Source organism: Aspergillus aculeatinus (assembly GCF_003184765.1).
Source record: "Aspergillus aculeatinus CBS 121060 unplaced genomic scaffold BO66scaffold_16, whole genome shotgun sequence".
Taxonomy (NCBI): Eukaryota; Fungi; Ascomycota; class Eurotiomycetes; order Eurotiales; family Aspergillaceae; genus Aspergillus; species Aspergillus aculeatinus.
In genome coordinates this window covers 181895-206297 of record NW_020291485.1, presented here as the reverse complement: position 1 = coordinate 206297, position 24403 = coordinate 181895, and the positions used below count along the sequence as shown (strand labels likewise).

The 24403-nt window shown below is 52.9% G+C and overlaps 7 protein-coding genes across 7 annotated transcripts; 3 read left to right on the top strand and 4 right to left on the bottom strand.

Annotated features, from left to right (window-relative positions):
• Window positions 1-80: 80 nt before the first annotated feature.
• On the bottom strand, window positions 81-4446 carry BO66DRAFT_371347 (mutanase). The gene is made up of 4 exons (XM_025645446.1): window positions 4209-4446; window positions 1768-4091; window positions 889-1705; window positions 81-815 (listed from the first exon to the last, which is right to left on the bottom strand). The coding sequence occupies exons 1-4, from the start codon at window positions 4293-4295 to the stop codon at window positions 120-122; spliced, it is 3924 nt and encodes a 1307-aa protein (XP_025505348.1). The 5' UTR covers window positions 4296-4446; the 3' UTR covers window positions 81-119.
• A 1859-nt stretch (window positions 4447-6305) lies between these two features.
• BO66DRAFT_319781 (uncharacterized protein) lies at window positions 6306-7643 on the bottom strand (the record flags this gene model as incomplete). The annotated part of the gene is made up of 3 exons (XM_025643657.1): window positions 6306-6870; window positions 7008-7532; window positions 7594-7643. The coding sequence occupies 3 exons, from the start codon at window positions 7641-7643 to the stop codon at window positions 6306-6308; spliced, it is 1140 nt and encodes a 379-aa protein (XP_025505347.1).
• Window positions 7644-9699: 2056 nt separating this feature from the next.
• On the bottom strand, window positions 9700-11929 carry BO66DRAFT_390750 (uncharacterized protein). The gene is made up of 2 exons (XM_025647093.1): window positions 9909-11929; window positions 9700-9848 (listed from the first exon to the last, which is right to left on the bottom strand). The coding sequence occupies exons 1-2, from the start codon at window positions 11597-11599 to the stop codon at window positions 9773-9775; spliced, it is 1767 nt and encodes a 588-aa protein (XP_025505346.1). The 5' UTR covers window positions 11600-11929; the 3' UTR covers window positions 9700-9772.
• Window positions 11930-12310: 381 nt separating this feature from the next.
• aarA (L-aminoadipate-semialdehyde dehydrogenase) lies at window positions 12311-17003 on the top strand. Its single transcript, XM_025647092.1, has 3 exons — window positions 12311-12729; window positions 12792-16402; window positions 16473-17003. Exons 1-3 carry the CDS (start codon window positions 12358-12360, stop codon window positions 16768-16770), a joined length of 4281 nt encoding a protein of 1426 aa, XP_025505345.1. The 5' UTR covers window positions 12311-12357; the 3' UTR covers window positions 16771-17003.
• Window positions 17004-17047: 44 nt separating this feature from the next.
• BO66DRAFT_390746 (ABC transporter ATP-binding protein) lies at window positions 17048-19851 on the top strand. The gene has a single exon (XM_025647091.1). The coding sequence runs from the start codon at window positions 17163-17165 to the stop codon at window positions 19725-19727; it is 2565 nt and encodes an 854-aa protein (XP_025505344.1). The 5' UTR covers window positions 17048-17162; the 3' UTR covers window positions 19728-19851.
• A 92-nt stretch (window positions 19852-19943) lies between these two features.
• Window positions 19944-20743, bottom strand: BO66DRAFT_346849 (uncharacterized protein; the record flags this gene model as incomplete). The annotated part of the gene is made up of 3 exons (XM_025644594.1): window positions 19944-20123; window positions 20182-20254; window positions 20352-20743. 3 exons carry the CDS (start codon window positions 20741-20743, stop codon window positions 19998-20000), a joined length of 591 nt encoding a protein of 196 aa, XP_025505343.1. The 3' UTR covers window positions 19944-19997.
• A 1908-nt stretch (window positions 20744-22651) lies between these two features.
• Window positions 22652-24329, top strand: BO66DRAFT_371331 (aldo/keto reductase). Its single transcript, XM_025645445.1, has 5 exons — window positions 22652-22957; window positions 23021-23072; window positions 23139-23289; window positions 23354-23710; window positions 23800-24329. Exons 2-5 carry the CDS (start codon window positions 23047-23049, stop codon window positions 24304-24306), a joined length of 1041 nt encoding a protein of 346 aa, XP_025505342.1. The 5' UTR covers window positions 22652-22957; window positions 23021-23046; the 3' UTR covers window positions 24307-24329.
• Window positions 24330-24403: the final 74 nt, after the last annotated feature.

Sequence of the window (24403 nt, the reverse complement as noted above, 5' to 3'; positions counted from 1 at the left end):
TATACAAAGAGATCTAACCAAGGAAAAAAGACCATACCCTGTAATACACACAGTAAGGTCCCCATCGGCAATCTGATGCTAGGAAAGGGACGGTCGGCGCTGCCATGCATAAAGTGCTCTCAATAAATGCCTCTTAGCGAATCCAAGACAGCATCACGATACAGAGCCATACCGGCACTCCGAGGATGGAACGTTTTGATCTGTTTATTAGGGAGCAGAATGTTGATACTCTCGGCCGTGTAGTTACCGTCAGTCATGTCGTTGTTGGCCTGGGCCACAAGCTGCGCCATAGGTCCATCGGGATAATTGACGACTGCTACTGCCACGTCACACCAGTAAACATCAACTGGATCAGGACTATCCCCAAGCGTGCTGTTGCAGGTGGTGCCATCCGGCAGTGGCAGGCTTGTATGTCCCTGCAGGCTGTTTATATAATTGCTATCGTCCGTGGAGGCTTGCTGTATGGCGTTTGCCTCCGTCACATCGGGCCAGCCACTGAGGAAGAAATAGGTAGCGGGATTCGTAGGGTCTGGCTCTTTCACCCCATTCTCACACCATCGGTGACCCTCAAAGCGTGCATCCACATCCACATAGAAGACAGCCCAGCCATGCAAGCGGTAGTTGGCGTCCATGGCGGCATCCTTGATGACTTGATTTACTTGGTCGACGAGCTCGTTCAATTCCTGCCGGAGGCTCGTGGTCAACTGAGTGTCTGTTCCCTCATTGCTACCCCAGTACTTGAAATCGATGTCGTTGCAGTACGTGGTCTCGGCATTGAAAAACTTGGGGTATCCAGGAGCCCAGATTCGAGTGGTCTAAGCGATATAGATAAGCAAAGACACTTAAGAAATCGCGGCTTTGAGGAGCAGAGCAAAAAGTCAAACTTACGCTGTGGACGTCAACCGGTGCATTGATCTCGATATACATATCTCGTAGCTGGGCCTGCAGCCCTTTCTCGCTTTTGTCAGCTATCAGATTTCGAGCGGCCGTCTTGTAACGCTGGCACCACCATCTATCCCACCAAGCCGGCATGCCCAGATATCTCAGAATACAGTGCTTGACAATGTCTGCAAAGCCGACATCGTTGCCGCCAATCGTCACCGTAATCAAGCTAGTGTCTTCTATGTTCTTCCATTGCTTGAGCTTGCCACGCATCTCAGAGATCTTGTCTCCCGAGCATGCTAGATTCTGGAAGAAGATGCTCTTGTCGTCCAGTGCGTCGTATATGAGCTGTCCATAGCTGGAGGATCCCACGCGGCAGGAGTCCCAGGAGGTAGAGCCGGTCCCTAAGCCCGCGGCGTAAGAATCACCGAAGTGCACGTATCCGGTGATGTTCCAGCTATTAGCATCCCAGACAATGTAGTCATCAAAGGAAGGGCACGAGTCTGTGGCTGCGCGCTTGGCTGGAATGGGGGGCAGCGGTGGCGTGGGAATGGTGTGACCGCACTTTTGAGTGAACCAGACGCCCGCCGCGACGAACTGATACGATTCGGCATTCTTGGTTGCAGCTTCGGGAGGACATATTCCTTCATCAAGTTTGCCGTCGGAGTTCGTGGTGGGGCACTCAATTCGTTGATTATCCACTATGGGAGTTCTCTTTCCGGTTTTCCGATCGATCTTGAATGCCCAAGGAGCACAACGCCGGTCAAATTTTCCAAGCGGAAGCAGATATCCAGCGTTGAATCCGTACGTAAAGTCTCGAGTCCTGGCAGAATGGCTGTGTCAGAAGCAGTCGGGAGGAAAAGCTGAAGGGGCCTAAGAACTCACCCTGGTTTCCCAAGCATAGCATACTTGGAATGGGTGGCTTCATGAACCAGAGCAGAAGACCGTGATCGTGCAGCGGCGCGTAGATTCATCGTGTCACACTGACCGAGCAGATCCTCAGTGGCATATATCTGTGGATCGTTGAAAAACTTCTGGCAGAAATTGATCCGCTTGGTGGCTGCGTTCATGGAGCAAACCTGCTTGTCTTCCTGGTTCCGACACTTGACCGTCTCTTCGCAGGTCAGCACGGGATGAAGCTTGACCGCGTTTCCGGCCAGAATCTCTGCCACTCGTGTATAAGTTTGAGCGGTGTCAGACAGAAAGCTGGCATCTGTGGCAGGGCCTTGACCGAAGAAGATCTGGTCGTATCCGCCGAGGCTCAAGTGCGAGGCAGCTGCCTTGGCCATTTGGATAGCATTCTGCAGTTCCAGCACAATGACTTGCTTCTGAGCGTCTGTGCAAGTCTGTCCTGGCTCGGTACTCCACTTAGGGTTGATGGTTGTGGTCGAGACTTGGTCGTCTTTGTACCTACATGCTCCGTCCGGACAATATCCTCGCGTGCAGGTGAAGTCACAGAGATCGTCGAAGCCATTGCCGCCATCAAGACCGAGTGCTGGAATACCGTGGCCCTTCGTCTGCGCTGGAGGCTGCACGAGCGCTCCGGTCGCTGTGCAGGTACAGAGGGAGTGCGGACAGTAGCCAAAGCCACAAGAATACGAGCAAAGTCCCGCGTAATTGCCTTGGCCGGTTCCGGCGATACAGGCAGGTGGGAGGAAGTCAGAGACCGTTGGTACCGGCATGGGATGCTCGGTGGTGTCGCATGTCTTGGAAGGACAATGGCCGTAATTGCAAGCGAAGCTGCAGAGGCCGGCGTAATTGGCGTCCTTACCCTCGGCTGGATAGCCAGTGGTGCCTGTCGCCTTGGGCTTCGTGCGCGCCACCCCCATCTGCTCACACGTACATGCTCCTACGGGACAGTACCCATACGAGCAGGCGAAGCTACATAGATCATCAAAGTCATACGCTCCCTTGCCGCGGATACACACCTGATCGGACAAGACAACCTCTGTCGTGCGACTCACACCCCCATTGATGCTGGCAAAACTGCCCACCCAGGCATTGTAATTGCTGTAGCCCCCCTGACAGGACGTGCTCGATACCTCAAGTCCTTTGGCCTCGCCCAAGGCCTGGTCCTCGTTGACCATCAGAGTCACTGTCACCGCGCCTTCGTACAGCGGCACGCTGCCAAAGTACACCCCAGCGCCGATTTCGTCGTCTGGCTTCGAGTCCCATGAGACATATGATGCATGTCCCCCATTAACCACGTATACTGCGTGAGACGAGTCGGCTAGCAGGGCCATGACATAGATTCGATCCTCCAAAACATCCTTAGGGTCGAATTCAATCTGCAACTGGGAGGCGGTATTCACAGTCGTACCCGCGTCCTGACATGCTGCCACCGGCTGGGGGAGGTACCAGAAGACGACCTTTTCTTGGGTCACGGAGGCCTTTCCATTCTTATATAGATCAATCCAGAAAGGAAGCGCCTCGCGCCAGCCATCGTGGGGAAAGTCCACGGCATAATTGAAGAGGGCTTGTCCAATATCAAAGGCCGCCATAGAGGACTCACGAATTGGCCCGATGTAGTGCGACTCACCATAGTCATTCCAAGAGATGATTTCCACAAATTCGGGCATAGGGTCCAGAGCAAACAGCTCCTGCCAACGATCGAACCACAGGCTGCCACCTTGCCAGATCCAGTTCTTGTCATAGCCTATAAGGTTTGTGTAGAACCATGGGGATACGGCAAACATGTACGGCTTGCCCTCAAGGTACTGGATATACGATGCATCGGTGTAGGTGTCCATTGTTCGGTTGCCCCAGGGCCAGGCAGCCCAGCTGAACAGGCCGTCTGCCACCCCATTCGCCAGGGCCATGGCCGGCTTAGCTCCCACAGACGACCAGTCCGGCATAAAGAAACAGCCTGTCTGTGCTTTAATAGTGACCCAGTCTGCAGCACTGTTTGGACCCTCAAAAGTTGACACAAACGGTTTGCCCTCGTGCAAGTAGTATGCCCCATTTGACCCGTACTGCTGAATCATGTTAATCACAACCGCTTGGTCCCACGGCCCGTTGCCAGCATAGTCAAAGGAAAAGAGAAGCTGGAAGCCAACGGCGTTAGCAGCAGTAAAGGCCATTGCCACGGAAGCATCATTGGTCTTGTCGAGGTATGCCATGTTCAGGGCAAAGGCGTCAATGTGCGCGCTTTGAGCCAGCTTCATATCATTTTCCCAGTCGGTGAGCGTGTAATTTTCCGAGTTTGTCACCTAGAAATATAGTTGACTTCCAGTCAATTGCCGAGTTTCTATAGACTGCTTGAGAGGTGAAGAAGAGCCCCTCTTTCCTCCTCTAGAGTGTGTATCGAACGAAGACCACGCACGTACCATAAAGTGTGCAAACACAGCTCTTGCCTGTGCCTGGTGAACAATCTGCAAGGCCGCCAACAAGGCTATCCATGTGAACCAATTCATTGGTACTTTAGGTTCCGGCTTGAAATCAATAGATAAACGCGAGGATGAATAGATAAAGAACTAAATGACTGGATATCTTTATAAAGGAATGAATGCATGAATTGTCGAATAAAGATATAAAGAGAGAATAGAAGAAATGGTAGAATAAAATAGATAGATAAATGAATGGATGAACGAATGGCCGGATTAGCAATGAGTTAGAACTGCAGCTGCGACGATGGCCGACTTTATACTCTCACAGAATAAGGATCTGTGGAGTTAATACTACGCGAGCTCTTCAGCTGTTGCTAAACGGCCATGAAGATATGACTACAATCTCGGACACGGCGACTCGAAACAGCTCGTCGACCCGTTGAGGCCATTCAGAAGATAGTTTAGTGACAGGCTAGCCTAACTTTAGAGCAATCCACACCTGCGCTGCCTTAGCCATAGTGTACGTAGCCGTGAGATCTGGTAGGCAGAGAGTCATTTTTTTTTCACAGTTAACTATTACTAGAGAGCCTCTGCCGTGATGACACTGCAAGCCTCGGGTAGAGAGACATTAATTTCAGTCCCAGGGGTATCAAATGAACGCTCCCAAAACCACTGTGTACAATTCTCAGTCTGGGATCCACCGACTAACTGATTTAATGCGATTTCTGGCACCTACACGAATGCAGCTGGCAATGATTGATGTTGCCCACTGTATCTTATGTGGCTCTCTGCGAGGGAAAGGGCGTTGCAGCGAAAGACTACAACGTGCATACGTGATGTGATGTCTATCAGTTAAAGAAATTGGCCTTGTTGCAGTTCCTGCTCAATAGAAGCAAGTTCCAGAGACTACGGAGTAGATCGCATCGAATACCTACTGAGTACGGAGTACCTACCTAGTAGTCGCGGGTACTTGGGCTCCTAAGTGCAGTTTCCAGACGTCGCCGGCGGACCGGTGGCAAGCCTATTGAGTACCTAAGTTAGCTCGTGCGTCTTGCGTTTTAGTGTCTGTGCCAAGGCCACAAGCCTCAGGGACATTCCGAACCCAAGCCCAATCGAGTCCTGTATGTATTTCCTGTTAGGGCTAGGCGGAGGAGAGGTGGTTGCCACTATCAGGGACGGATACTAGGTACTTTCCTATGTTGACCAATCTCGCGATACAGGAAGTCTCGCCATGTGATCAAATGGTGCGATCTCGAGGTCCCTTGAATTATCTGTCGGGGCCTATCCGACAGGCAGCAAAGTACACAGGGATTGCTCTTTGCTGACTCTGTACGGAGTGCTTACTTCGGGCCCCTTTTTCTCTCTCAACCAAATCTTACACCGGATTTCTAAAGCGTCACCCACTGTGTGGATCTGTCCTGGTGGGGGAGCTTTGGACCATCGAAGTCGCAGTCCATTACTCAGGTCGTGTACTCGTCGAAAAAAAGAGATGACAAGGAAAGAGCACAGAGGTTCCTAGGACCCAGTTCACGCATCTCCCGTGGGTTCTTACTGAGCATGGAATTTGAGTGCACTGACTTGCTCGATTTAGGCGAGAGTGTCAAACGGAGTCTTGGTTCAATTCAAGGTTGACGCACGAAGGATTATCCGGGTTGGAGCTTGAAGATCAGAGCTCAGACAGCCGCAGGGATCCGGGCCTCGATGTGTTCGCTTAGGGCTGTGGTTCAGGGACTTACTCCGGTTGACCCTGGTGATTTTGTTAGTACGGTGGAGAGGTGCAGGGATGTGAATATTGATAGTTATAGCCATTCAGAGTTGATCCTTACGGCTTTATGTGGCATTTCAATAAGGCGGTGCTGTATGAAAGACCTACCGCCTCAAGGATTCATATCCCTGCACCTCTCCACCGTACTAACAAAATCACGAGGGTCAACCGGAGTACTTATTGACTAATTGTATTGTAACGATACAGTACTGTACTAGAATATACACAAATGTAACTTATATGCAATGTGGGCCATGTTGAAGACAGCCAAGTATGGTACCTAGTTCCTGTGACGGAGGGCACGCACGACATTCAGACACTGTTGGGTCGATTTATACTATTTCCAAATCAACCGGAGCCGCGGCAGGAACGATAACGACAGGATTCTGCTTAGGGTCTAGCACAATCCGGCTTCCAGTGGCTGGGACTGTGACCATAGTCGCCAGATGATCCTCTCGAGTTCCCCAAGCCCACCAAACAAGCTCGATTCCTTTGAAGAGACACCGTATCAGTTCCCCGGCTTCAGCCTCCCCACCATCGCTGCTCTCAATGTCCGTAATCAATGGGTGTCGCAAGGTGTTAGACCAGGTTTCGCCCGGATGCAGACAGGCAAAGCTGCCATCGCTGCCGGGGGAGACTTGAATATCCGGATCATCGCAGAAGGTATTGCTACCCCAACCGCAACTGAAGCCTTCCATATCTACCCACCGATCGCGCCATACCCAGAGCTTGGGGGTTAGTCTCGTAGTGTTGAAGGTAATTGGTCTACCACTGCCATCACCGGTCCGTTCGTAAGTGACATGCAGCGTCGCAGTCACAAGGTCATCCTTCAAGGCAACCTGGCCCTGGGGATGGCATTCGATTCTTGCGATTAGTGTGGGACGGGGTTCTTCCGCTCTGAGAATGGGAGATATTAGCACGTTCGCTTACTAGGGACTGAAATCCAGCAACCATGGAATTTCAAAGAAGAGGTTCACGCAGAATATTAGAAGAGAGCACGGGGAAGAAGGCAGGCAGGAAAAACTGAATCTCACCCGAACAATGGCGCTGGCGCCATCGGCTTGTCCCCGTCATCCTCGACCGTGAAGGACAGAAATGGGCCGCCTGGCAAGACGAGGGCGGTCTTTGCAGGGGGAATATAGCCATAAAAACTTGTACCGTCGGTCAGACACCATGAGGTATAATTTTGCCCAGGCCAGAAAAGTACATATCGTTCTCCAGTTTGTAGGTGTGGGAGAAGACGCTCGGGGAAGACGTCGTAATACTGCTGAATTCCACCAGGTTCATGTTCATTGAGAGGATAAGAGCGCCAAAGTTCTAGTGGAGGAAGTGCATTGCATCTAGGGAGCTCGACTGGCCTCAATTCGCCTTGCGCGGTATGATGAAGAAGAATAAATCCGCCATTGGCAATAAATCCATGCATCTGCGGACTCCATGAGAAGAGACAAATCTTGCTGCCTTCGTCTACACGCTGCAGTGTAACTTGGAATAGGTATGGAGCTGTGCGCGACAGCCTTTCTGGGCCTTGAAATGCGAGCGAAAACGCAGGCGCATCAGGACTATGCGGATAGCAGTTAGGTGATTATCGATCAGAAGCCATAGAACGGAACGCTTGCTCACCGGCGGTCCTTCTCAGTACATCGCAGGTAGGGCATTAAAATTTCTTCCATTCTAGTTTGATGGGAAGAGTGTATGGGCAGGGGATGCGTGGACATATGCTGCAGTAAAGTAGTCAAGTCAGTTGCAATGGTTTTCTTTATCACTTGGGGAGGAGGGGACGGAATGGCAGATCGTGTAGTTACACAGTTCCACGTGTCATCTTTGTTCATTAGATCAGGGTGTTCGGAGAATATCAAACATACCATAGGTAGTAGTAAATAAGTTACAGGTCACCTACCTAGTACAAAGGTAGTATGGGAAGACTTTAGATTGTAATTATATGCAGGGCTAGAGATTAGTTCACTGGGGAAGTCGGGGAGTGGGGCGAAGCCCCCAGAAAGTCAGAAACTAAAGTTACTACAGAGTGAGGGTAGGGTGTCTTGGAGCGTCGGGACTGCGCGAAATTTTACGCTGGGCAACAAGGGTGGCGCAGTTTCTAGTCAGGTAAGCAATAATATTAGAATAATTAACTTAATTAATTGGTCTGTCATATGACTCATTTTCGATATGTTATGCAGACTCGGTACAAAGCCACCTGCAGAAAAACCACCTGCAGCTCAAGTTCTGTAAGTTTTTATTCTTCTATTAAGAGGATGGGTTTTTGGAAATCTAAACTAACTGGAGTTGCTATGGAAACGCGAGACACAGTATTTTCAACGTGATCAAGAGTTTTTGGACAGGAATTCTTGAGGGGAAATGAAGGCAGACTGGGGTTTTCTTATATATGTGGATGTACTGATTGTTCAATTCTGATATTATTTGAAGTTCTTTTTTTTAGGACCTATATGAGTTTATAAACCAGAAACTTTTGTTTCACTATTTAGTTCTTCTCTGGAGTTGAATGCAGTATAGATGATAGTATCTATTGAATGATAACTGGCATTGGAAGATGTAAATCGGTAAGATCTAATAGTCTCAAACAGCTTAATATTGGTTTTTTCGGTAGCATGAGTGTCCTAATTGCACCTGTCTATCGGTAAGCACCTGCTTGAACAGCTGTCTAAAGGCCTTGCCTTACAGCTTTGATAGTCTGCTATCGCAGCTCCTCAAGGGTGTTTACGTAACGATTCAAGGGCCTGTTTATACAGCTGTTCGAAAAGCCTTTTCAAGCACCTTCTTTGACATTATTCCTATACAAACATACGTGTAATTGATTCAGACCCACAGCCTGAATCTGCAGCTGTGGGTGGCTTCAGGAAGAACCGACGTGACGACGACAGAAAAGAGAAAATGATAAGTTACACCTTACTAACCCAAGACCCCCCTCCCCCCTGAAGCGCAGTTGAATGAGTCATGTGACTAGGTCCTCCTTAGAATAAGCTGCCAATCAGATTTCTTAGCCAAAGGAAGCCGTTCTGTGCAGTCACTGCAATCAGCGGCCCTTGCTCAGGCCCTCGTCGTGGATACCTAGCCCTGAAGCTAGCGCTTTGCAAACGATCGTTATATACTAAATATCGTAATCTTGTTATGTGGATATTGATGACATCAAGTATATACATTGACTCGGACCTGAGGATCCCGTCTGCAGACTCTCACCTATCTAGGCAATTCCTGCCTTCTCAACGATATTTGTAAAGGCAACCAATCTTATCGTTCCGATAATCACTCTAAGGCGATGCAGCGATCATTTTATAGTAGAACTAGTTTGTATTCGGAGAAATTGTTATGTACAACAAAAAATCGCCTTACCGAGGATCATTATGGCGAAGGTCTTAACAGTAGAAGGAATCACCGGTGATCTGGCTCGGGAAACAGGAACCAGACGGTATGTCGCATATACTATTATATGTAAAACTCACTCCGGAGTACTGAGTATACAGAGTATATCATGCAATAATGCATAAGTTCTTCCTAGACCAGGCCGCCGAGTCAGCAACTGGCAGACAATAACAGCTAGGATATCTTGACCGGGGCAGAGAATACGTTTCATGTTAGAGAATTATGTAGTACCTCTAATTTACTTATTAAATACCTCTAGTATATTTATATCCTATTCCGGTCCACTTCACTTCAGAAATATTCCATATAAGTAAATAATATGGTTTCTCGTATCAAATATATGGTATTATACTTTTGATGCTATAGCGTGTCTATGGTGATGCAAGTAATACTGGATATCATTCACGCGCACTGACTCATCCTACTGTTTTAGCTGAGCACCAACAAAGTCTTTCTCGTCTTCCTCCCACTTCTTGCGTTCAACCACGCTACGAGCCCTGTACAAGACCCTATGATTAGCTCATGATCATCGGCTTCTAATGCTGCGTAGTACGTACCGGTATGCTCTCACAAAGCGCCAGACTTCCGAGTCCGCCAGGTTCCAGGCTTCTGCAGCAGCCTTGGGGTTGGGTCGGTTGTTGGGCTTTTGAGCCTTGATGATTTCGCGAGCCTGTTGAATAATCTCATATTCCTTTGGAACTCCCTGCTCGCTCGGAGTGGCATGTTGCACAGATTCCTTCTTCTCGTCTTCATTCTTGGCGTCCACCTTGCCGTCTCGAGGGATCTTGAAGCCAAATTGCCACTCAAATTCATCCAGCAGCTCAGTCGGAAGGGACTGACCGGCATGAGAGGGTAACGATTCAACAGTCATCCATAACGAGGTTCCAACGACAGCATCATCAGCAACGGCCCTTTTAAACACCGTAGATCTGGGCAACCCGCCGATTTCAAGACCCAACTGGTCTTTGGTGACTTCAGTCAACCATACATCCCGATCCGTCTCGCGCCGGATGTGGCGGATGCTCACGTCGGTGGAATCCTGCTGCAGACTAATCAATGTAAAAGGGTGAGGAAGTGTCCCGACGGTAAAAACTCGAGTCGTGTTCCTGTAGGTAGCCGGTTGGCTCAATTGCATTGGCTTCGCCGGATCACACGGGTGGCACTTCGGTAAGTTGGGCGGGCATGACTGCGGTACAGGAGAGCTCGGGCATTGCACGAGGGCCTTCGCAAGACGCAAAGCAGGCTCAACAAGAGCAGTTGTGTGCTTCGGAAACGGCTTCAAGATGGCAATACCTGCTGGGAAGGCATTCTGGAAAGTATTGTGTAGATGCGAGTTAATCAACTCTGCCAGTGCCAGTCGTCCTGCAGTCGGAGACGACACTATCTTCTCCGCGATTGTTGGGTAATGGCTAGTGATGGTTGAGGAGTCGTACAAAGCCAGCGAATCAGCCCCCTCCACCTTGAAGAGGTCGGTCGAGGCCAACCCCACCAGGGAGGTAGACGTCTCATCAACTTTGTTCAGAGCCTGCTTGATCACCTCGTTGATGTGAGATTTCTCCCCAGAATATAGGGCGGCCCCAAGACGATCGAAGCGGGTGATGAAAGCTGGATCGGAACCACGGCGCAGGGACGACAAGAGCGCGTCGTCATACCTAGCCATGGGGAAACAGTGCCAATCCGCAAGCAAGCCATCGCCCATGTGTCCCCAAGCAAGCCATTTAAAGATCTCGCTTTCGAGTTCTGGTTTGAACTTCACGCGCTGGACCAGCTCGTAGAATTGGTTGTTCGTGGCTTCTCCCCGCCCAAGGATCACGGGACGGAATCCTTGAGCATACCAAGCTCTGCGCCATGCGAGAAGAAGCTGAGCATCAGCATTATTCTCCTCCACGTCATTGCCCTTGTTCGGCTCGTAATATGTGTAAATGAACGGTCTGTCCCTCAAGGGGGGAAGCACGGATCGATTCTCGTCGAGCGTGATGGAGGACGAAAAAGGATTGATCCATGACCAATCGCTAAACCAGCTAGTTTCTCCACTCGTGCTATTCGGCTGAGGCTCGGGGGGAGTATGAACGGTGGGACGGAAGGATGGCAGGTGCAAGTCGTTGAAGGAGGGAAGCTTCGGATGAGGAACAAATCTGGCCGGGCCGGAGACTGCTGAATTGGTAGCTGGGGAGGAGGAGAAGATTATCAATAGAAGAGCGACAAAAACAATAATGGTCAGAAGAGCCGTGCTCCGATGAGGAATCATGTTGACATAGGGATGTGACCGTCTCGAACGAAGCGTCGAGAACAAGAAGAAGAAGAAGAAGAAGAAGAAGAAGTCGTTCGAGTATAGGAGGTGAGAAAAAAGTGAAGGCGGTGCGACAAGATGATGGGCTCTTCTTCCGCCTATCTGGATGCGAATACGAACAGCAGCACTTTTAGGGGTGGAGGGGATAATAGCAAAGAGTGGAAAAGTAGGAAGACGTCACGACAACAAGTCAAGTCAGATTTCAAGCCATGGTCAACGGAGTCATGTTCTTGCCCTCAGAATGGTATGTACAGTGGGTGTGAAGTCAGTACCTGAGCGCAACGATGCAGCCCTGGAGCTCAACCTGGAGCCTGGAGTTTGTTTCCAAGGATAAGGAAAGCCCCAAAGCAGGAGCACGGATCAACTACAGCTGAGTACTACGCTGCATGCGGTAAAGACGGTTCAGGGTCCGCTCCCGTCCATTTTTACAGGCGCTCCAGGCTCTTTTTGTGGCTAGGCCATATGGGTACTGGTACGTAGGTAACATGTGGCTGGGCCCCGCCAAAGGCGGTGAAACTCTATCGCAGCCTCAGGCATTCAAGTAAGTATGCAGTGTGGGGACCCAAAGAGAAGCTGCCGACATCGGCACTTATTCGCCTGCCCCTCTTGACTCATCGCCTCTCGCCCATCGATAAACTACTAAACTTCATTTCTTTCCCCTCCCCCTCCCCCACCACCAACCATCCTGACTGCAATCATTGACTTGGACTGCAATCATGGGTGCTGAACCAGTCTCCTTACAGGAGCGTCTTGAGCGATGGGCTCAACGACTACAGAACCTTACTGTCTCCCCCCTCACAAGAGATTATCCCGACAACCACAAGCAGGAGCTTCCCAAGAGAGCAATCGAAGCCTTTGAGTCAATTAAGCTGTCCCAGGGTTCTCAATCAGCCCTCGAGAAGATCTCCAATTCCTCCTCGAGTTTCACTGTCTTTCTCACTGCCTTCGTTGTTCTCGTTGCCCGTCTGACCGGCGATGAGGACATCGCCATCGGCACCAGTTCTAGCGACGATGGCCGACCTTTCGTTCTCAGGGTCCCAATTGAGGCCTCGGAGACGTTCCTCCAACTCTATGCTAAGGTCAAGAAGGTATAGTCTAGTCTTCTGTTCACGAAATTTGTCCCCTCCCATTCTCATCCTGTTTGATGTAGGCCTTCGAAGAAGGAGCTTCCGAAATCGTACCTTTGGGCAGCTTAAGAAACTACATCCAAGAGAAGTCTGGCTCCGAGCGCTCCCCTACTCTCTTCCGCTTCGCTGCCTATGACGCACCCGCTGCCTCCCAAGACTATCCCGCCAACACCTTCGAGACCACCGATCTTGTCCTCAACATTGCTCCAGTCCTTGCCTCGGATGACTCAACATCTCAGGCCGAGTTAGGAGCATACTACAACCAGAGATTATTCTCCAGTGCGAGAATCTCCACCATCCTGAAGCAGCTCGCCAAGCTCGTGGAGAATGCGACCAGCAACCCGGAACAGGCCATCGGCCGTATTGATTTCATGACCGAGGATCAGCAGGCATTGCTTCCCGATCCCACCTCTGACCTGAATTGGTCCAAGTTCCGTGGTGCCATTCATGAGATTTTCGCCGCTAATGCGGAGAAGCATCCCGACAAGCTTTGTGTGGTTGAGACCAAGTCGGAGCGATCCCCTCACAGGGAATTTACATACAGACAAATCAACGAGGCGTCTAACATTTTGGGTCATCACTTGGTTCAAGCTGGTGTTGAGAGGGGCGAGGTTGTCATGGTTTACGCCTACCGTGGTGTCGATCTCGTGGTTGCTGTGATGGGTATCCTCAAGGCCGGCGCAACCTTCTCCGTCATTGATCCAGCATATCCTCCGGAAAGACAGTGCATATATCTGGATGTCGCTCGTCCTCGTGCATTGATCAACATTGAGAAGGCTACCAAGGATGCCGGTGAGCTGTCTGATGAGGTCCGCTCATTCATTGACAAGAACCTGCAGCTTCGTACTGAGGTTCCCGCGCTTGCTCTCCGCGACGACGGAACCCTTGAAGGTGGCTTGGTCAATGGACAGGATGTGCTGGCCAAACAAGTGTCTCTGAAGGCTCAATCTGTCGGCGTCGTGGTCGGTCCGGATTCTACTCCTACCTTGTCGTTCACCTCCGGCTCCGAGGGCAGGCCCAAGGGTGTCAGGGGTCGTCATTTCTCCCTGGCATACTACTTCCCGTGGATGTCGGAGACTTTCAAGCTCAACCCTAACGATCGTTTCACGATGCTGAGCGGTATTGCTCACGATCCGATCCAGAGAGATATCTTTACCCCTCTTTTCTTGGGTGCTCAACTGCTTGTTCCTGCTCGCGAGGATATCCAGAATGAGAAGCTCGCCGAATGGATGCGCGAGTACGGCGCTACAGTCACTCACCTTACACCTGCCATGGGTCAGATTCTGGTAGGCGGTGCCTCAGCTCAATTCCCCAAGCTTCACCATGCTTTCTTCGTGGGTGATATCCTCATCAAGAGAGACTGCCGCTCCCTTCAAGGGTTGGCTCCGAATGTCAACATTGTCAACATGTATGGCACGACCGAGACGCAGCGTGCGGTCAGTTACTTTGAAATCCCTAGCTACTCGAGCGACGAGGGCTATCTGGATACCATGAAGGATGTCATTCCAGCTGGACGGGGTATGCTCGACGTTCAGATGCTGGTGGTCAACCGCTTCGAGCCCAACCGCATTTGCGCCATTGGTGAAGTGGGTGAGATCTATGTCCGCGCTGGTGGTCTTGCAGAGGGCTACCTTGGCTCTCCGGAGTTGAACGAAAAGAAGTTCCTGACCAATTGGTTCGTGGACCCTCAAACCTGGACGGAAAAGGACAAGGCCGAAGCACAGGGCTCGAATGAACCCTGGAGGGAGTTCTACTTTGGCCCAAGAGATCGGTTGTATCGCAGCGGAGATCTCGGCCGTTACACCCCCACCGGTGAGGTCGAATGTTCTGGACGTGCAGACGATCAGGTCAAGATCCGTGGATTCCGTATCGAATTGGGCGAAATTGACACTCATCTGTCTCGTCACCCGCTTGTCAGAGAAAATGTTACTTTGGTGCGTCGTGACAAGTTCGAGGAGCGCACCCTGGTCAGCTATTTCGTTCCCGACATGAGTAAGTGGGCATCATGGCTGCAGCAGAAGGGTCTTGAGGACGATGAGTCCGCTGAAGGCATGGTTGGCATGCTCAGACGATTCCGCCCCCTGCGTGACGACATTCGAGACCATCTTCGCAGCAAGCTTGCTAGCTACGCTGTGCCGACCGTCTTCATTCCCCTCAAGCGCATGCCTCTCAACCCCAACGGCAAGATCGACAAGCCCGCATTGCCCTTCCCTGATACTGCAGAGCTCAGTGCCGCCGCGCCTCGGCGCAAGTCCTCGGTGGCGCAAGCCCTCAGCGAGACGGAGCAGGCCGTGGCCTCAATCTGGGGCCAGCGCATTCCTAATGTGACCGCTCGTATGATTAGCCCCGATGACTCGTTCTTCGATTTGGGAGGTCACAGTATCTTGGCTCAGCAGATGTTCTTCGACGTTCGACGCAAGTGGCGCGAGATCGATGTCAGCATGAACTCCATTTTCCGCAGCCCTACCCTCAGGGGCTTCGCTGCCGAGATCGACCGTCTGCTGAACCTGGAGTCGTTCGCTAGCAACGACGAGCGTAAGACCGCTGCTGCAGAGCCCGCAGCTCCTGCTGAGCTCGATGACGAATACTCGAAGGATGCTCGCAAGTTGGCAGAGACTCTGCCCGCTTCGTTCCCTACTCGCACCGAGCCTATTCTTGCATCCGAGCCCACCATTTTTCTCACGGGTGCCACTGGTTTCTTGGGTGCTCATATCCTTCGGGATCTCTTGACCCGCAAGTCACCGCAGGCGAAGGTTGTGACTTTGGTGCGCGGCAAGACAGACGAGCAGGCGCTCGGCCGCATTCGCTCTACTTGCCAGGCGTACGGTTTCTGGGATGAAGCCTGGACTAGCCGGCTCCAGTGCGTGTGCGGTAACCTGGGCGAGCCTCGGTTCGGATTCTCCGACGCTCTTTGGGAGGACCTGACCCAGCGTGTGGATGCTGTCATTCACAACGGTGCTCTGGTTCACTGGGTGTACCCCTACTCCACCCTCAAGCCGGCCAATGTGCTGGGTACCATTGACGCCCTCAAGCTCTGCGCCAGCGGCAAGCCCAAGCAATTCTCCTTCGTCAGTTCGACCAGTACCCTCGACAGCGACCACTATGTCTTGGAATCTGAGCGGATCGTTGCCGAGGGCGGAGCTGGTATCAGCGAGGCCGACGACCTCGAGGGTAGCAGCGTCGGCCTTGGAACCGGCTATGGTCAGAGCAAGTGGGCAGGCGAATATCTCGTGCGGGAAGCTGGTCGCCGCGGTCTCAAGGGTACCGTCGTGCGTCCTGGCTACGTCCTTGGTGACTCCCAGACCGGAACTACCAACACCGACGACTTCCTCATCCGCATGATCAAGGGCTGTATTCAGCTCTCTGCCCGCCCCAACATCAACAATACCGTCAATATGGTGCCCGTTGACCACGTTGCTCGCGTTGTCATTGCGGCCGCCTTCCAGCCCCCTTGCACCCCGATTGGCGTGGCTCAAGTCACTGGTCACCCTCGCCTTCGCTTCAATCAGTTCCTGGGCGCCCTGCAGCTCTACGGCTACGAAGTGCCCCAGATCGATTACGTTCCCTGGTCTAAGGCTTTGGAGCAGTACGTCAATGACGGCCAGCACGATGATCCCGAGTCTCAGCACGCATTGTAAGTCATTACCTATCCCCTTCTCTTTTCTTGAAGCTTTGCACCCGAACACTTACTAATATTGCCTCAGGATGCCTCTCTACCATTTCGTCACCTCCGACCTCCCGTCCAACACCAAGGCTCCTGAACTCGACGACGTCAATGCTGCCGCCTCCTTGCGCGCCGACGCCGCCTGGTCCGGCATTGATGCCTCCGCTGGCGCTGGTGTCACCGAGGAATTGGTCGGTTTGTATGCGGCGTACCTCGTTGCTACCGGCTTCCTTCCTCCGCCCACGGCTGCTGGCGCCCGCCCGCTGCCAACGGCTCAGTTGACGGAGGACCAGAAGAAGGCCCTGGCTAATGTTGGTGGTCGTGGTGGTGCTTCCTAAAAGTCGCACTCACTTCTTGCTGTGTATTAGCGTTTTGTATATTTATGGGGAAGGGGGTATCAAAAGTTTCATGAGTCTATGGCACGATATATGTATGGCATGATACAGTATGCCACGATGTTCTAGGCACTTTGTCTATGATCAAAAGTCCGGGGAGTAGATAATATTAGAGAAGAATATTCTTACTGTTACATGGACATTCTAGGCAGCAACAATATTCACTTGCAACAGCCTCATCTCCTTCTGACTCGACGTGACTCATGGTGAGTCTGAGTATCTCAGACCAAGGATATACTGCACAGTACACCCATCTATGAAAATACTGTTCTTCTATTTTTAAAGACTCTTGGGCCGCACTATCATGGTCAGCATCAGCGCTATACTTCCCAATAATGGCACTCGAGAGAGTCGCCCAACCACTGCACGTGGTGACCACAACCGTCACTCTGCTGTTTGTCTTTGCATCTTTTCTCCTCCATTACAGCTCCAACACGCACCTCAAGCCTTCAGTCCTGCGCAAAACAGCTCTTCGGGGGATCATATTCCAGTGCATATCGGCTTCTTACATCTCTGAAGTGATCATTATCTCCCGACAGCATCACGGACTTGATCTAACTCCCGACCATATCTTCGCAGCAGTCATCACTGCCCTGGCATGGGCTACGACCTGCCTCCGCAAGGATATCCTCGTCGCAGAAGCTACTGGTCTCAGCGTAATTGCCCTCCTCTTTGGCATTCCTGGTCTGGTTCTCGATGCCATCCATCTGGATCGCCCAGCAGTGCACAGAACACTGATCGTCCTGGATTCCGTCCGATTACTCTTTGTTAGCGGCGTGCTTGCGAACTGTCTATTCCACGCCCTTTTACAACGAGCTCACCTCAAGAGCGAGGAAGAGGAGGATATGATACCGTGTCTGGGCGAAGCCAATGGCCATTCCGCACACAGTCCGATCTCCTACGGCACCACACGGACAGATGGCATCGAATCTTCCTGCAGTGAAGACGCAAGCGATTCAGAGACCTCCTCCGACGAGGACGAGTCCGACGATTCTCGCACCAGCCAGTTCCGCAAGACCGGCAGCTGGATAGCATACATCCAAAACTTCCAGGTCTTCATCCCGTTCCTGATCCCCGGGAAGGATCGCAAGGTGCAGGCCTGCCTCCTCGTCTGCGTCCTCTGCCTCATCGCCGACCGCGTGCTGAACGTCCTGGTGCCGCGCCAGCTGGGCATTGTCGCGGACAAGCTCTTCACCCGGGAGTCGCCGTCCACGGAGCTGGGCATCTATATCGCGCTCAACCTCCTGCACGGCCAGTCGGGCGTAGAGATGATCCTCTCCCTCGCGAAGATCCCGATCAAGCAGTTCTCCTACCGCCACCTAACAACCACGGCGTTCGGCCACGTCATGGACCTAGGCATGGACTTCCACTCGGACCGCGACTCAGCCGAGGTGATGAAAGCGATGGAGCAAGGCGAGGCGCTGACCAACCTCGTCGAGGTGGCGCTGCTCGAGATCGCGCCCGCCATCCTCGACACGGGCGTGGCCTTCGTCTTCCTGTACCGCAAGTTCACCTCCACCGCGGCGCTGAGCATGCTCATCGCGACGCTGGCCTTCACGACCGTCGAAGTCATCACCGCCGACTGGAACGTCGCCAACCGGCGGCGACAGACCCGCGCCGAGCGCGCCGAGGCGCGCGTCCTGCACCAGGCCATCCAAGGCTGGCCGACGGTCTTCATCTTCAACATGTTCGACCACGAGCGGGCGCGCTTCGGGGCCGCCGTCGACCGCCATCTGCAGGCCACGCGCGCCTGGTCGCAGCGCGACGCCTACACCACCGCGCTGACGGAGGCCTTCTTCCCGGCGACCTTCGCCCTGCTAGCGACCCTGGTCGCGCGCGAGGTGCAGGCCGGCCGCGCCTCGCCCGGCGACTTCGTGTTCCTGGTGCAGTACTGGGACTCGCTGATCTGGCCCATCAAGTACCTGTCCAAGGACTACCGGTGGCTGGTGGCGGAGCTCGTCGGCGCCGAGCGGCTCCTCGATCTCCTGCGCACCAACCCCACCGTCACCGACGCGCCGGACGCCCTCGCCCTCGACCCGTCGACCGTCGAAGGCCGCATCGAGTTCAACAACGTCACCTTCTCCTACGTCCCCGACAAACACCACCTCCCCACCCTGCAGAACATAACCCTCACCGCGTCCCCGGGCCAAACCATCGCCCTCGTCGGCGCCACCGGCGCCGGCAAATCCAGCCTCACGAAACTCCTCCTGCGCGCCTACGACCTGCCCCACACACCCACAGCGGGTACCATCACCCTCGACGCCCACGACATCCGCTCCCTCACGCAATCCTCTCTCCGGCAAACCATAGGCGTCGTCCCCCAGAACCCTCTGCTCTTCAACATCTCCATCCTCGACAACCTCCGGTACGCGCGGCCTTCCGCGAGTGCGGCCGAGATCCACGCCGCGTGTCGCAGCGCCGCCATCCACGAGAAGATCCTCTCCTTCCCGAAGGGCTATGCCACCAAGGTCGGGGAGCAGGGGGTCAAGCTGTCCGGCGGGGAGGTGCAGCAGTTGGCGATCGCGAGGGTGCTCCTGAAGGATCCAGCTGTACTAGTGCTGGATGAGGCGACGAGTGCGGTGGATACCGAGACGGAGTGGGTGGTGCAGCGGGCTTTGTTTGGTTCGCACACTGCGGGGGACAGTGGGAGTGAGTATGGAGGGGAGGGGATGGGGATGAGGAGGAGGAAGCGCACGACGTTTGTGATTGCGCATCGGCTTTCGACGGTGGTGCGGGCGGATTTGATCGTGGTGTTGCATGAGGGGAGGATTGTGGAGAGGGGGACGCATGAGGGGTTATTGAAGGAGCGGGGGAGGTATTTTGGGCTTTGGGAGAGGCAGTTGATGGGCGAGGAGAAGGAGATGCCTTTGTTGGATATAGATGGGAGTTCGTTACCTTAAATTGGGGCTGTTTTGGCGTTATCTAGGTCGGATGCTTTGAGATACCACTTTTACTGTTATAGAGTTCATTTACGGTCACTCGCCGAATCATAAATCATGCATAATCATCAAATCAAACGCAAACTATCTAGCTACCGCAGAACAATCAACGCGAAAGACGCAGAAAAGCAAATAAAGCGCTAAACCATTCTTCATGTCTCGATCCGCAGGCTGCGACCCATCTTCCCCTCGACATCATGGCTGTCTGCCACACAGCTCAACAGCACCAGTCTAGTTGGTGTACCAGGTGGAATCGCCAGTGCAAGTCCCCTGGAAGGTGAAGGAAGAGTTGGTCTGCACGATACGGGCAATCGGCTTCTCCGCCTGGTCGGTGGGGTAGAAGTCGATGATGAATTTCTGTGTCAGTCGGCTGTCAGCAAAAGTTCTCTCCCTGATGTGTATGGTTTATACTCACGTTCGCATCCATGTAGACCTTGATGCTCTGGTTTCCCTGAAGGGTTTGCTGGTCGTCATAGTAGACGGTTGCGCTAATCATTGTGAGACGTGATGTTCAGATTCTCAAGACAGTACAAATGTGACGGGGCCTGTCCATTGCACAAGAGAATCAATGCTGGTGGTACTCACTTGATGTAAGCATGGTTCACCCGGAAGAACCCCGCCACCTCGCCCCGGACCGACTGCCCCATGCTCTGGGAGGTCAGATCGAAGCTCAAGTCGACCCGGCTGATGTCGACCTTGCCCCGTATCCGGTCGTGGTAGTTCCAGTGGTAGCAGGAGCACTCGTGCGCGTCCCGCAGCGAGGCCTCCAGCACCTGACGGCCCAGGGGCCGGCTGACCTCCTGCTCGAAGGCCTTCTTGATCTGGGTCTCTGAGACGTCGTGGCCCGCGGAGCCACTGATCGTGACGCGGCGGAAGAGGGCCAGAAGCTCGTCGTCGGCGAGGCCGAGCTGAGGGGCTTGGAGAGCCATCATCGCGGGTGCAGGAGCAGGAGTAGAGCGGGTTACTGCGGTGGCCATCTTGCTTGATTGAGTTGGGACTCCGGTTTAGTGCTGAGGTAATGAGTAGGAAGAGCTTGTTGTTCTGAAGGTTGGATGGTGGTGCTGATGATGAAAGACGTCTGGAGAGGGCAATGTTCGTCCCTTATATAGACATTTGAGGTGATCAGAACACTGGAGATAGTTTTCAAGTCCTGGTCTTGACCGGAATGCCAGGAGGATGGTCGATTCGTGACATGGTGTCGCACCTCGAAGCGATTCACATTTTGAGTCCAATGGTTTTGGCAGAGACGAGTTGCTACAAACTGCTATCTGCGCGGCTTTCACACTGCAGCTTCATGTTGCAAACTCGTAAGTCGCGGTGTTAGGCACAAATTCACACTCTTTGAAGGCCTGCTTCTCCTAGCACGTTAGCTTTACATTGCGCGTTCTCCAGCTAGCCACAAAGCTGACCAGACATGGAACACGATTGCGTCCAGGCATCTATACGCTTTTCATTCGGTAATTGGCAGGCACGAAGAGCATTGACGGTTGGTGTGTATGTTGACCATAAATCCAATCACTAGTCACTATTGAAGATCATTCGTGGAGAACTCTGTTTGCATACGAATGAGGTGTGTGTTTGACACTTGCAAAGCTGCAACTGCTGACTCTACAAGGCCTCCACCTGTTTGGCATCTGCGCCTCGTATGAGACTGGGCAGCGAGAGAATAGTTCATGAGGTAAATAAGTTCTACTTCAATGCAGCCGGCCAACGGCACAAATATCGATGAAGTGGCTTATCCATAGCTATCAATGCTTAATGTGATGAACGGGCATGGAACTAGCATGGTGTTGAGTAGAAACAAACCTCGACAGACACAATTAATGGCATGGTGAAATGCAGGCTGGATTGTACACAAGCACGTATGGAAGATGACCTTTTGCGGTGGCACGCAATACTACGGCGTAAGTCTGTCCCGGTCGATGTGAGCAAGATTGCCATTCACTTCTCAGCTTCACTGAGACCAAGCCAAAGTGCGAATTTCTCGATACTCGGTGATTAGGCTGCGGTTCGCATTCTCCGGAGCAGTGACCGAGGCGGAGCGGGGATATGCACAACACGACAGGGGTAAGGCGTTCCCTGCAGGATGCTCTGCAGACGCTGGCTGAGGAACCCGTTGGGTTTAACTAATGAGCAGCTGAGTCCGCTGCATTCAGGCCCAGCTTGCGCATGATCATGGATCATTTAGGACGAACCGTTCGTCGTGTTGGTCCTGCTGTGGCAGCGTGGCAATTGTTCCAGTGACAGCTGGCGTTGACGGCCTGGATTTCAGCCAGCCTCTTGGTCATCCCGAGCACTGACACGACCTTCAGATTTGCTGTGCAAGGCAGTGGGCTGTGTCACCACCCACTCCACGTGCGGAGGGCTACACAATATCGTAAGTCATGGTTCTTAGCACAAGTGGTGACTGGTCTCGTCGGTATCCTCTCGGAGGGCTCTATGACCTGGAAGTCCGGGGCAAGCTACCACGTCAGCAGCGCCAGCCGCTCGTAGCTTTTCTTTGGCGGCTGTCAAAGTGGTTCATTGCTTTTTCTCAGGGTGGCGAGGAGCCTTTTAGCAAACAGAAAAGCTCTTGCTACGGTGAGGATAGGTATCTGTTGTTGCGCGCAGACATTCCTGGAGCGGACAAACAAGACATGCCCGAGGAGAAACTCGAAGGCAATCAAGCATGACAAATTGGGGTGGGAGGTGTTTGCAAAAGGGAGAGAAAGAGAGATGAAGATGAGGAAGAGGAAGAGGAAGAGGAAGAAGGAGAGAAGATGGAGCTAACAGGGAAGGAGGAAGAGGAGGTCACGGGATTCTACCTTCTTTCTTTTTTCTTCTTCAACTTCTTTTACTAGCATCAACGATCTACTTGATTCTCTCCGCGATCTACAAAGACGTCCCGAGACGCATTTCCGACATGCCCCAAGCCTCTGCCAAGCCCGAGGGAGTCGCCGGCAATAAGTCGGCTGAAGAACATCGCCGCTTCAGGGTTTCGGCAGATCGGAATGGAGAGAGGAGAGAGGCGAGAGGATACGAGTGTCGCGGAGTACGAGCTCAGAGCTCCTATTCCGGACTATACCCGATTGACTAGAAACCCCCTCCGCGGTCCCCACTATGATTCATGTTCTTCTCCTCTGGTCTCCCATCTCTATCTCTTGTCACTTTCAAGAGCATCTCCGCTGAAAGTATCGTTTTTAATCACTTGTGTAGGTGCCTGTGCAGCTTCAACGAGATATCCGCCTGTTCCGGTGCTAACCGCCATCTACTAGAACCAACTGCTCAACCACAGTACATCATGGCTTCTGATATGGAATATGTTCGGTATACCGTCACCGTAGACTCTTGATTTGAAGCACATTTCCCCTGCTGATAACATGAACAATGCAGTCTTGGCAACTCCGGCCTCAAGATCTCCAAGATCATCCTGGGTACCATGTCCTACGGCACCAGACAATGGCAGGACTGGGTACTGGATGAGGAGGAAGCCCTCCCCTTGATTGAGCACGCCTACAAGTGCGGAATCAACACTTGGGATACGGTATTTCCCTAAACCCTCCGCATTCTGATGGGATTTCCGATCACCCAGCTGACAGCCAGATCAGGCCGACGTCTATTCCCACGGTCGCTCGGAGGAGATCATCGGCAAGGCGCTGAAGCAATTCAACATCCCGCGCGACCGGGTCGTTATTATGACCAAGTGCTTTTTCGGCGTGGACGAGGAAGGGGGCATGCCTCCCATCTCCGCCTGCGGCCGGAACGACGCCGGATTCGTCAACCGCGTAGGTCTGTCTCGCAAGCACATTTTCGATGCTGTGGACGCCAGTGTCCAGAGACTGGGCACCTATATCGATGTGCTGCAGATCCACCGGCTGGATCGCGACACGCCCCGCGAGGAGATCATGCGGGCGCTCAACGATGTGGTCGAGAGTGGGAAAGTGAGATATATCGGTGCCAGTACGGTAAGCACGCCCATAAAAACAAGCAAACACACTGTGCAATGATTTTCTCCATGCTTAACACACCCTTATACTAACGTTTTATCATCAAGATGGCCGCCTGGGAATTCCAGACCCTGCAGAACATCGCCGCCCGCAACGGCTGGCATCAGTTCATCTCCATGCAGAACTTCCACAACCTGCTGGCTCGCGAGGAAGAGCGAGAGATGATCCCCTACTGTCAGGACGCGGGCGTGGGCCTGATCCCCTGGTCGCCCATGGCGCGGGGCGTGCTGGCGCGGCCCTGGGGCTCGCGCTCGACGGTGCGCGAGTCGACCGACGGCGCCCTCAAGATGCTGATCCGCAGCCGCGAGACGGAGGCCGACAAGGCGATCGTGGACCGCGTCGAGGAGCTCGCCCAGAAGAAGGGCGTGAGCATGGCGCAGATCGCCATCGCCTGGTCCCTGAGCCACCCGAAGGAGAACCCGATCCTGGGCCTCAGCAGCAAGGAGCGCATCGACGAGGCCGTTGCGGCCATCAAGGTGCAGTTGACCGCCGAGGAGATCAAGTATCTGGAAGAACCGTATGTCCCTCGGGCAGTGTCGAGCTTGGAGCGGTGATTTCGAGGCGCGCTAGATTTGGTGTAGTGCTTTGGTTCTGTCAATAGAGATAATTCCTGAATGAAAGCTCCAACTTTGCAACCTTCCTGCGCGAGGG